Source organism: Rhea americana, unplaced genomic scaffold (genome assembly GCF_003343005.1).
Source record: "Rhea americana isolate MKP2758 unplaced genomic scaffold, rheAme1 scaffold_105, whole genome shotgun sequence".
Taxonomy (NCBI): Eukaryota; Metazoa; Chordata; class Aves; order Rheiformes; family Rheidae; genus Rhea; species Rhea americana.
This window is the reverse complement of record NW_028185095.1, coordinates 2,387,985-2,400,303: the sequence shown is the minus strand read 5'-3', so window position 1 is coordinate 2,400,303 and position 12,319 is coordinate 2,387,985. Positions and strand designations below refer to the sequence as shown.

General features: G+C 37.9%; 2 protein-coding genes across 4 annotated transcripts in view; one reads left to right on the top strand and one right to left on the bottom strand.

The window, feature by feature from the left end:
- Positions 1–1,148, top strand: part of ORC4 (origin recognition complex subunit 4) — a 21,893-nt gene extending 20,745 nt beyond the window's left edge. For all 3 annotated transcript variants that reach the window (XM_085308534.1, XM_085308544.1, XM_085308552.1), the window contains exon 14: positions 846–1,148. In XM_085308534.1, coding sequence (XP_085164660.1) covers positions 846–1,034 — 189 coding nt within the window. In that variant the 3' untranslated portion in view covers positions 1,035–1,148. The remainder of the gene's footprint in view (positions 1–845) is intronic.
- Positions 1,149–4,200: 3,052 nt separating this feature from the next.
- The window catches only part of ACVR2A (activin A receptor type 2A), a 63,759-nt gene continuing 55,640 nt past the window's right edge, over positions 4,201–12,319 (bottom strand). Inside the window, exons 8-11 of the mRNA XM_085308521.1 lie at positions 11,806–11,920; positions 10,449–10,587; positions 9,125–9,255; positions 4,201–8,162 (exon numbers count right to left, since the gene is read on the bottom strand). Of these exons, the coding sequence (XP_085164647.1) occupies positions 7,968–8,162; positions 9,125–9,255; positions 10,449–10,587; positions 11,806–11,920 (580 nt within the window). The 3' untranslated portion in view covers positions 4,201–7,967. The remainder of the gene's footprint in view (positions 8,163–9,124; positions 9,256–10,448; positions 10,588–11,805; positions 11,921–12,319) is intronic.

Genomic DNA, 12,319 nt, shown 5'->3' with positions numbered 1-12,319 from the left:
GCACTCGCAAAAGAGCAGTTTCGGTCAATGTATGTGTAGGTGTCTTCAGCTCATGTGTTTGATTCTRCTGCTCAGAAGTGAAGTCTCCAGAACCTCGTGCATTAAGATTAGTTTATAACACCTGTTTTTAGTTAAGTTCAGACAGGTCTGACTGGTATATGGAATTGATGTGTAGTCTAGTATGACTGTATTTGCCTAAAACAACAAACTGAAAAATAATACTGTTGGTTACAAACTCAGTGCTCAAGCTCATTGGGCTTCTGGGCTACTGGACTGCTATTTTGTTAACGTAATTTTGCCTATTTATTTGCTGTTTAGTGATTTGGTATTATGGTATTTAATCTTGTTATAGCACAGTATTTGAACAGCTAGTCATACAGATGTTAAATTTTCAATGAATAAACTTAACCCCCCGAGCAGCAATTCAGTAGTTAAAAATGGCAAAAAGTTACTCTATTTTAACTCAGCAGTCTTGATTTCTGATTCAACATCACTCATTCATGCTTAAATTTATTACAAGTGCCCAGATAGCATGATATAATTTCTAGTTTAACTGTTCCAGTTTGTATTCCCAAGGAACAAAGTCATTCCCACTCAGTTACACACCCACCCACCCACCCACACCCCAGATTTCAAACTTTCTTTAATAAGAAAAGCATACTTCGTTCAGGTCACGTAGTATATATGCTTTGAAATCTATTCAGAAGAAAATGAAGTAAGATAAAACTGAGCTGGCATTCAATGACTGTCTGGGTAGCACAGCACAGAGTATTCAGAACAGGTAGTATAGCCAGTGAGGGTGGTAGCTTCCACTTCGTAATTACTTTTTGTTCTTTTGTTTTTAGGCATTTGAACACTTGCTACAATTGGAATTAGTAAAACCTATAGAAAAACCATCTGTACGTGCTCAGAGAGAGTACCTATTAATGAAACTGCTTTTGGACAATAATCAAATCATGGATGCTTTGCAGGCATATCCAAACTGCCCGACAGATGTTAAGCAATGGGCAACATCATCACTTAGTTGGCTGTGAACTTTTTGAAACCAGTATCACTTACTACATCAAAACTTTTGGAGTTAACTCTGCTCTGGAAGATGTAACATTCACCTACAGTAGGGTGTTCCAGTTAATAAATTTTTGCAAGAACTGTTGGAAGCCTTTTATTCTGTGCTTTGCTGATTGAAGAACTCTAATGCTGTTCTCCGTTAGTTGCTGTAGGTTAGATGAACTCAGTTTAGCTCAGCGCAAACTCTTCCTCTCGCACACAATTTTGACTTTGTAGAAATCAAAGCAATTGCCCTTCAGAGGTTCTTCATTTCAGATTTCGACTCCCTTAGCTACTTGGCTTAGTGGCATAATACAGCAAAAGGCTGGGAGGCTGTAGTTTGTGTGYGCTCTCTGAAGCACAGAGAGAAGCACAGTCACTTCTAATGCATTTAAGGCTGCTGCTTAGTGTACTTTCTCCTCTTTAAGGTRTCACTTGAGATATAAAACTTCATTAAACTTTGAGTAATCACAACTAGCTTCAACTGGTAAGTGGCATTTTTGTGCAAAGAGTGTCACTTGCTCCAGCCATACTCATCACTACTCTGTCACTCAGCTATTTGGGGAAGGGGGAAGAACAGTGCTTTTACATCTGACTTTGCACTGCAGAATACTTGCCTCATCACATAAAAGCAGCTGTAAAAAGTCTGACAGTTATCTCAATGTCAGAGAGCTACAGGGGATTGCTGTAGTTAGGTGGGCTTTACATGTGTTTCAGCGAAGGCTTGCCTCACCAGAAGATTATATATGAACTTTCTAAAATACAGTATGAGACATACATTCCTTTCTCTTCAGTTTAGTATCACAGTGTTAGGAAATTAGGAAATGCTGTTTAAAGTCTAGTTGCTTCATTTCTCTGGAACTCTTCCACCCTGCCTGGTAATGGCTTTAAATAGTAAGGGGTCATGCTGAACTTTAACCCTCCTGTTTCATTTCAGAAAGGATGATGCAGAAACTGATGGAAACTTTCTCTTTCCTGAATGAAGAGTAAGTTAACTCACTCTTCCCTTAAAGCCTATACAGCATAATGCAGGTCTCAGTCTGTTTCTAAAGGCAAASAAGTTTCACAGACCTTTGTTCATGCCTAGAAGCTCTTCTCTCTGGTTTTACTCAGCAGCTTTCTTTCCAGTCCAAAATGTTGTTTTGCTCTTAACTAACTGCTTCATTAGTTTTAAAAGATGTTATCTATGCATCAGCACATCTTGAAAAGAATGCAGATACTTTGAAAAGCCGCAAAACAGTAAGTAATGTAATACTCAGAACTTCAGTCTAGCTCCTGTAACAGCTTATACACCTAGTCTTAYGTGTTTTCTCTACCAGAACACGCCTGCAGATGCACACTTAAAAAGATCATCAGATCAAGTTTTCAGCAGAAGTATTTATCCRGAAAGCAGGTTTACTCAGCAAATACATCCTTCATGGTTCAGTAATTCAAGATTGTCTTTTAAGCAGATGCATRGTTTTAAAAGCCTACTTGCTTTGAGGAGGAGTTACCTAATACTAGCAGTAGGAAGGACATTGTAATTAATAGGGCTGATGTCAGTGTTTGATTTGATACAGAGCTGTTTTTATAACAGCTCATTAGCAGGACCCCAGACTAAGTAGCTGGAGATGAGCTGTAGGCCCAACCTACTACTGCTTGCTGGAATCCAGCATACATGATGTAAGTGGTTACTTAAAAGTGAAAGGCTAGTATGAATTTAACTTCAAACAGTTGAAGTTTCCTCCCAGCTCAGGAGTAAGTGCACTGGGCGTTGTCCTGTAGAACCAGGGTGGATAGTAACAAGATGTGCAATTCAGCAGGAAGTCTGGAACAATTCCTTTGACTTGTAAATTGTTGAGGTGATAATCCTGTCATGGAGATAGGCATTCACACACCCTGAAACAGCCCSTGCCATCTGTTCAAGAGCAGAAGGAATTGCAGAAAATTGCAGAATTGCATAACAGTGATGTATCCATACAAGGAAAGGTTGATTAAATTCATTGTACCAACACCTCCCTCCCTTTTCCCCCACCTTTGCTCCGTCTCTTGGTCCCGCAGGTCTAACTTACTAACTCCAGGTGGGGGGAATCGTGAGGGAGAGAGCATGCTTATTCCAACACTGGAAAATAAATAAATGCCTTAAAGACTAGCAGTGGAATATTGCTTATTCTGATAAAGTTGTCGTTTACACATCATTACTCACTAAACCCTCTAGGCCACAGCCACAGATTAAAAGTTCAGTTTGTGCAGTCATCTGTTAGAAGTGTTATTTTTGAAACTACAGATCTAGTATGCAGGAAATAAGATAAATTTGTAGTTTCACAAAATAAGCAAGAGCTCTAACTGGTCTGGCTTCAGTATACACTACCACTCCTATAAAGATASGCACTCTGCAATGTCAATGCAATGGACAGGAGAAACATCCAGTTCTAAGACTAACTAACAGTGCACCTTACCCGTGGATTTTAGAAAGGTCTGGTTGATTGAATTTAGTAGCCTTTTTAAAAGGGAGAGGGGTGACTGACTTGGAATTCAGGATAAAGAGCAGACACGTGGCAGTCTCCATCCAAGCAGCTTAGCAGGGAAAACCCAACCTGAGCACTGGCAGGCCGCGTGTTGTGCCACTGTACCTGTGATGAACCCACCTTGCAGGGTGGGAAGTTTCCTTCTTCCATTGGCTTTGCTTTACCAGAAATACGGCTGTTGTAAAAGTGGTTGCTTTGCAAATCCACAGAAAAGACATACACATGCAGTCATTTGACTTGTCATCTCAGCTTTCTGCGACAGAAGTGCTAGTTCCAGGGTGCAGACAACAAAGAATTACCGAACGATCAAGCTTCTTCCTGCCCTTGGGTGACCTGGTATCCTCCAGGCAGCACTCTGTCACTGCGGGCGTATCTGGGCTGAGCGCTCTGCAAACGGTGCCTCAGCCGCTTCGGCACGCTGCGCTGCATACCGCTGCGCGGCAGGGCAGACGGAGACGCGTTCCGCATCGGACGCCAGCGACGACGTGGATCCTGCCTCTGCTTCGCTTCCAGGTTTACACAACGGCCACGTCTTCCATCCTCTTTGGCCAGGAAGCATGTTACACAGCTTGAAGATTATTGTGCAACTAGGAGCTGCACGTCTCTCCTCCCAAAGTGTTACAATTTGAAAAAAGGCATATGCAAGTCATAGTAGTCACATTTTTTATTTTAACTTTTTGGGGAAATGGGGAGAAAGAGCATACATTTTTATTTGTACAATATTTAACAATCACTTTATTGAGGGCGGGGGGGGGTTGGTTTGTTTTCAGTACTTGCAGAAAAACAGCAAGTACATGTTGACAGTAGTACAACAACCTGTGCCCAAAACACTGACAAATACAAAGAGTAGAGTTAAAATAATTGCTTACCAAAATCTTGAGAGGTAACGAATAGTATATGGACTGAAACTGCATTAAAAAAAAAAAAAAAAAAAAAAAAAAGTACTGCTGGTTGAGTATCTGAGGTAAATGATGTTCCATCAAGGATGCTACTTGAATCATTTTGCCCATAAACCTATGTTACAGCTTTCCACATTTTGTACCAAGTGTTCCTAATAAAAATAAATGCATTTAAAAAGGTTAAAAAAGAAGCTGGAAAAAGCAAACTGGTAACCCTACTGATTCTGTTGAACRCCAATACGAACAGGAAACGTTTTGTTACTGTTAACGTCTTGTTACTGTCTGGTTACGTTTTAGTTAGCATACCAAAAGCTGGCATTTGAAGACTTTTCAAAAAAATCTCAAATAGAATGTACAAAGTGGTGAATTTCAGTCCCAATTTTGTAGTTTTGTAGTTTCAGAATACCACCACAAATGATACTGCTAGTTCAACAACTCCAACAGCTACGGGGCACGCTCTCCGTTCTGAGATGCCATGGTATGTGTAGTGCTAAGTGCAAAGGAGTCGGGGGTACGTGATACAGAAACTTCTTAGCATCTAGCACAAAGTAATGCAAGGCTTAATCTTCTGGCGAAGCCAAGAACTAGCTAATTTATCAGTTCTGTGGCAGTCRTGCAGCAATCAGTTAAGTAGACTTTGCTGAAAATTAAGAGCGATGGATTGGCTTTTTTTTTCCTCACGAGCCAAAGCACAAGGCGGCCTTTGGAGCAGACGGTCGGTGCCCGTACGTACCCACACGCTAAATGCCTGACGTGCGAAAGTATATGAAGTGACAACGGTCACCATGTCTGCTAGTAAATAATGCCAAAATAGKGCCACTGGCATCAATCTTACTTAATCCTGCCCTCGTTTACACCGGTAAAATGCTGGCTCAGGCATTTTGACAACGCGCACGTTATCTACGTTTACTGCGCTAGAAGGAAAACAAAAACCTGTATTAAAATGCCCTGCAAAACCATTGTACCAGAACAGCTCAATGGGTACTAGTTTTTCCAATTCCACAGCATTTATACTATGAACATCCTTTTCACAGTGATACTGATTTACGCTGTTAAAATTCCAAGTAGTACAATATTCAAACAGTTAGGGGTATCCAAAAGTGGTTTTAGAATATGAAGATAAATTACCTGTCTTCCTGATGCCAGGCTTAGTGACTGCTGTACATCATTTGCAGATGCAAAGAGCATTAGCAACACCAACAGAGTCCCCACCACTTTGCTGCTAGAATCCACAGCAGCTGAAGTTGAAAGGATAATAAGTGATGCAAGTTTTACTCATGGCCAATTTTCCTATCAAATCTTGAATAATATTATTAAACTACCTGCATTTATTCCACTTTTGCTAGCAAAGGGTTAAAACTCAATAGGAGACAGAAGTCTTCGGTGAAGTACGAATGGATTCTTATTTGTTCGCATCAGCTGTTCTTACGTCCTGCTGTGTGCGTAAAATAATATCCCTGGATTGTAAATGGAAGCAAAATGAAAACATCATTCCAAAAAATGGCCAAAAACTATTTTTTTTTTTCCTTTTTATAGCCAAGCTGAACAAGTTGCCCCCTACAGTAACTCTTCAGAGCAGGGCTCGTCTGGCTACGTGAAACCTTAGGCATAAAAGCGACAAACACGGCAAGACAGACGGTTTGGGGTGGTGTATCACACACGAGCAACAGTGCTGCACCTTTCTTCCGCTCCCTGCTAAGAGCACGCCAACCTAGGTCTTGCTCACCCACGATGTCTCTTATTGTTCCCAGAGATTAAGTTCATACACACGTAAAACTGAGTGTATCTCGTGGCTGTACCGATTCACTTTTTAAAGGTAACATTCACAGTGAGCTCCTAATAGCAACATTAAAAGCTTCTTTCAAAGTCGTCGAATGCATGGTTTAAAAAACAAAATACAATGATGAAATACATAGCATAGTACTGGTTACTGTTGGTTCTGTACTCTCGAGGTTTATAAAATTTACTTGACATTTGTGTAAAAGGTAAAGGATCAGCAAATAAATGTAGTTAAATGGTACTTCTGAAAAGCACTTTGGCACCTACCTACCAGTCAATTTCTAATTTAAATATAAGGCATGACTTCCTAAACTCTAAAATAATGTTGGAGTTGTGAAAGCAATTTCAATGTTTTTCCTTATTTTTTGCTCGTCTGTGCTACGTACATTGGTATTCGTTACCTCTAAATAGTCAYTGCATATTTTAAGTTATAACTAAGTTATCCCTGAAAATTTTTAGTAGTTATAATCTGCAATCTGTGGCTATAATTTTTAGTCTGATTCGAGGACAAACCTATGTATCACAGACATTGAGTAGTATTCCAATAAGATGGCACCAAGCTTGAAGTAGAGTGAAGTTGCAAGTCTCAAAGCAGAGTAAGGAATTTGGGGTAACTGAGCTTCCTGAGGTGATCCTGAAACAGTGATACAGAACCCACTGCATACTGTTTAGTGAAACAGAAAACACACTAGGCAGACCTTCTCACAAACATAAATAGGAAAAAGACTTTTTAAAAAATGAATAAGAATTAAGAGCCTTCCAGTGTCATAGCTCACAAAAAATTAAAAAAAAAAGTCATGCTTAAGTTTTCAAATATTCCTCAGACACAGCAAACCTAAATAGCATTCAGTTAAATAAATGCATGAGATATTCTGGGAAATGGAGGTAAGAGAAAAAATTTAAACTAAAACAGGAAGAAATATTTTGTTTCAATAAACAGCACTTTTTTTATATATACACAACAAGCTAGTACAAGAAAAGGCTAAAAACACTGCTTTAGGAATGGCCATTTACTGTTGGCATGAAGCATAGCTTACCCTTTTTAAATAACACAGTGAATTTGAAATACATCATTTACAAAACATGGATCAATTTATTATTCAAATTTTGTTAGTGTTGTCAATYTCATAATTTAGCAGAGGTGGAACTGAGGTATACCTTGTTGAGGGAGGTTAAGTAATACTTGGAAGCCTCTTTGCTATATCCCACTTGATTACTTTTGTTTATGTACACTGAACAGCAGCACACTAAACATTCACAAGCTGTGTCATATTGGCATTACAATAGTCATTTTTATAAACAACAGCAAATGCAATAAAAACAAGTTACCCTTTTTTAAATCTGAAATGAAATGTTTGATTTAAAAAAAATAACAGTAGTTCATTTAAGGAATTAGTCTCTTCTGACAGACATTAAGAAATCTGATGTCAGTTTTTAAAACACTTGATTAGCCAGTATAGGTCCGTATTCTTCATTTAAGTTCCTTAATAACATGTTACCCTTTCTCAGTCACGTGTCCTTCAGGTGTAAGCAGGGAATGCAAAAAGTCTCACAGATCCATGTCTGGGAGGAGAGAGGAAGGGAAAAAAATAAAGGAAAAAACACCTCTTGATGATGTTCCAAAGAGACTTACCATTCTTTTCACACAGAAAACAGTAATAATGTGAGCAGTCTCGTTAGATTTAGCAGCTCCAGTTAAGAGTCTGGTTGGTCAGTGACACGACCAGTGCAACTATCATAGACTGGATTCTTTGGGAGGAAAGTCAACATTTGTCACCATTGTGACCACAGTCACGATGTCCTCTGTTGTTATAATGTTAGTTAATTTTTGCATCTGAATAATCCGTTCTTCTACGCAGCCTGCTGACAACCGGGCTTCTGCGTCGTGATCCCAGCACTCCTCTATGGTTTCACAGAGCATTGCCATTCCCTGCAAGCAAAAAAGCAAGCCCAACAATGAAGAAGAAAATAATAATGTACAGTTAGCAGCAAGGTTTTGGAAAGCAGGGTCACCTAACAGTTCCCATTGTCAAGCTGTGCTTTAAGTTACCTCTGCTAAATCTTAACCCTTTGGCTGAATAGGAAGCTATAATACCAGATCTGATTCAAAACCAGATATATCATGCGGGGACTTGCATCATACTTATTTTGTATCCTTTAAACAATATATGCAACAGGGAACAGATGTTTTTCACTGCACAATGTTGCAGTCTGTCAGTAAAGTCATGATATTTTAAAATCAAAATCAAGCTAAGAAAAGTTGAAGTTTGCAGTGATTAAATGTAACTTCAATTAAAAAAAAAGCACAAAAGGGTTTTACACTTGGCAGCAGTTAACTTTTCTCCAGAGTAACACTGAGTTAATACAGCAATATGCTAATTTCGAGTGGCAGATGGTCACATACGCTCATTTTTCTTGCAGATAGTGTCATCTATTGTTTCTAACAACCTGTTTTTGAAAAAGCAGTGCTCAGAATAAGGAGTTGCGTTAGTGTAAATCTTGAGCTGTAAACCAAATCAGAAAAGCGTACTGTTCCTCCATAAATGATGCCAGAAATTCCTTACATGGCACTGCTTACCCTATGTGATTACATTCACTGAGATTTGTGGCATTCTTGGAGTAAATCAAGACTATTATTTTTTAATATAATTCACATTTTAACTTCAGAAATTAAACTCTCTTCTTTCACCAAAAAAAATTCAAATACTTTCAGGTCACTTGAAAGGTAGTTTCTMGGATGATGACTCTAGTGTACAGCCCATTAAATTTTTTACTGCAATTATTAAATCAAAATCTTCCTAAAAGAAAGTAACACGAACATGACAGAATTAACAAAATTTGAAATTCAAAACAGGACAGAACTTCGAAGAACTTGGTTGCTTAACTACTTACAGAGTGTTTTTGCCAGCACTCTCTTAAAACAGGTCTCTTCTTTTTATGAACTACAACTTCCTGCATGTCTTCGAGGGAGGGATGCTGGCCAATTTCTTCTTCAAATGGCAACATGTACTCATCTACAGGACCTGTAGATTAAAAAAAATGGGTTAAAACACATTTCACCAGCATATATATATTTACTTTAAAAAAAAATGACTGCTCACTTAGAATCRTAGTCCATAATCAAAATATTATGGAGTAATTTACTTTGTGGTGCCATTAAGTGTGCACCCAATGGCAAGTTAGCAGCAAGCAACGTGACTAAGAGATATTTTAATTAAGAGGCGCTGAGTTTCCAGCGGCTACGACCGTTTGCCCTGCTGCGTGCCGCAGCCAAGCACRGCCTGGCTCTGCAGGTGCCCCCAGGCACGGCAGCCCCTGCCGCTGCAGGCTTCAAAATGTGAGGATGTTTGGAAGCTYGTGAAATCCAGTTTCTCCCCCACCTCCTCCAAGTCATAGTTTTGGTAAGACAAATTATTATTCTTTCATGTTTGCTTTGGCTCTCAGAGTATCTGATTACCAAGCTTCAGGAGGAATGTCTGAAGCAGAAAAGCACTGTGTGACCATGCACTGATCTGCTAAGATCTCCAATACATCTGGACTTTTTTTAATGGGTATTTTTCAGCTGCCCTAGACTCTCATAGGAGAGCTTTATGACAAATGCTATCGCTATGCYAAGTGAGACCATCACATCTGCTTAGCTGAATTTAGCTGATTTAAGACTGCACTGAAAATGCACTTTCACCCAAACATTTTTGAGTCTGGTCTTCTAGCTTGTTCTTGATTAAACCCAACTTATTCTGGACACCTAAGAGACCTATTTACAAAATTTATGAAAAACAGTCATATTTGAAGTCTGGTATCTGATATCTTTTCTTGATAGCTTAACAGTTTAAAAGAGCAAATCCAACAATTTGCTCTTTTAGAAAAAGAACTGTTATGGCTGTTATAGCCCCCTAGCTCACAAAATATCAGAGGGGATTTCTCAGATACTACTGTATTTTCGGTTTACAAGCTATCAGCAATTCAGCCATCTTTGAAATTCTGACATCTGTGTGAGCTGAAGGTATCCAAATATCAAACTTCAACTTGGGATATCAAATACTGAAGAGACTAAATTATAGTGACTAGATGGTTGTGACGTTTCATTGGTTTCCCCACAAGACTACCAACGTTATTACATTTTATTAAATATGCATATCTCTACCACCAATTTTTTTTAATATACACTCTGAGAAATTACATCATATGTTTCCACAGATTTAAGTGTTTTGCTTACCATCTGAGGCAGTACATCGTGATGCCAATTCCCAGAGGACTAATCCCATAGCGTACATATCTATTCTCAAAAAYGCATCCCTTTGGAAGTTTATAGCACCTTCTAGTACCTCAGGAGCCATATACCTCCGTGTACCAACCTTGAAATACAGAAAAGCACGAGCATTTGTAATAATGAAAAAAATCAACATGAACAAGAAGATTATTCTGATTTAGCTATTGCTATTATTGTAATACTGTACAATAGGACTATTTTTTTTTCAAAGATTAAAAATAGCTATGATTATCCTTGCTTAGGAATAAATTTTGGAAGTTTTTTGTATTCTTATAATAGAAAGTGWAAAGAATTAGAAGAATAACAATCTTATAGCTTCAGCCCTACATGTATACTTGTGATTCTCATTTATGAGAATCTAAATATATTTTAAAATGACTTATTTCCATAACAATTCAACCCAGTTRTCCCCACTATTCCTTATTTTCTTCTAGATTGCAGGAAGGCCACTTGTTCTCACTATGTCAAGAGGATTACGTACAGTTTCACATAAGCAGACTCTCCAGGACAGGAGTGGAAATGCAAAGAAAGGAAAACTAGCCGCCACACTGCAAGTTATACTGAGAAAGATATTTAGTATAACTTACGCAAATTTGGACATTAAATGAAAACTTCAGGGTTAGCTATTTATTTCGGCCATAATTAATTCTGTGTCATCTGAATAAACGAGAACTTATGTAGTATCTAAACAACRTCCACTCCGCTATTAAGCTGTCACCATAAGAACTATATTTATTTTCAGCAATGTCACTGAGGTTTTGTAATCCTGTTGTATGGATTTTGTTTTTGCCCTTCAACCATAAATTGTGGAGTTTTGCTTAAAACCAAATATATTTAATTTTCCAGAAATCATAACGCATCAATGAGCTTGTGATTTTAAAACTACACAGGGCTAAAAAAAATTATCTTTTGTATGGCAAGCATTTAGCTTGGGCTGTTTTCAGGAATCCATTGCTAGGTCAGAAAGTTAGAAACTGGCTGCCAGTATCATTACTCAATTTCTGAACAGTATCTCAAAACAATTAGTAAAAAATAACAAGACTGCTCTTTCTTGTTCAGATTCTCTACTAAGAATGAAATTGAAAAGGGATGGGGCCATGTAATGAGTAAAGGCTGGGATCTGTAATTATCTACAGAATTGCTTCATTTTTAGCCTGTGAAGAGAAAGCCAGAATTGCCATCTTAAAGGTCACAAAAAATTGAGTTGATAATACAGCATCTGGTCTATGAAGMATGTCAAACTTATCTATTTTCATTTACATGCAGTTAATAGTTACACCGTTTATGTAAATAAAGTCTTCACCTGTCCGTGCGTATCCCCTGCAGACTTTCCAGCCTCAAACTTTAAAGCTAGACCAAAATCAGCAATACAAGCTGTAAGATTATTTTTCAGCAGCACATTCTTGCTTTTGATGTCCCTTTCAAGTTAAGGAAAAAAAGTTAGAAATCTAGAACATATCTCAACAATATCCTATATAAAGTTCTAAGGAAAAAGTAAAATAGAGAACATATATAACTGTAGTAAGATGAAAGGCAAGAAAACTATGAGTGGTCTACATAAACAACAAAAGAATAACAACAACAGAAGTACAGTTTTACACCTTTATTCTTACGCAAATATATATGACTAATAGTAACTAATATTATATAMTTAGTTTTGAATTACATACTGATTTATAAGCAAATATGATACAGAAACAGTACGAAAATGTAGTTATTGCATGCTTTCTTAATTATAASTGTGGATTTTTTGGTTTTTTAAAATAACAAAGAACAAAACACTTCAAAAAAGGAATTTTGATGGTTTATAAGGAGAA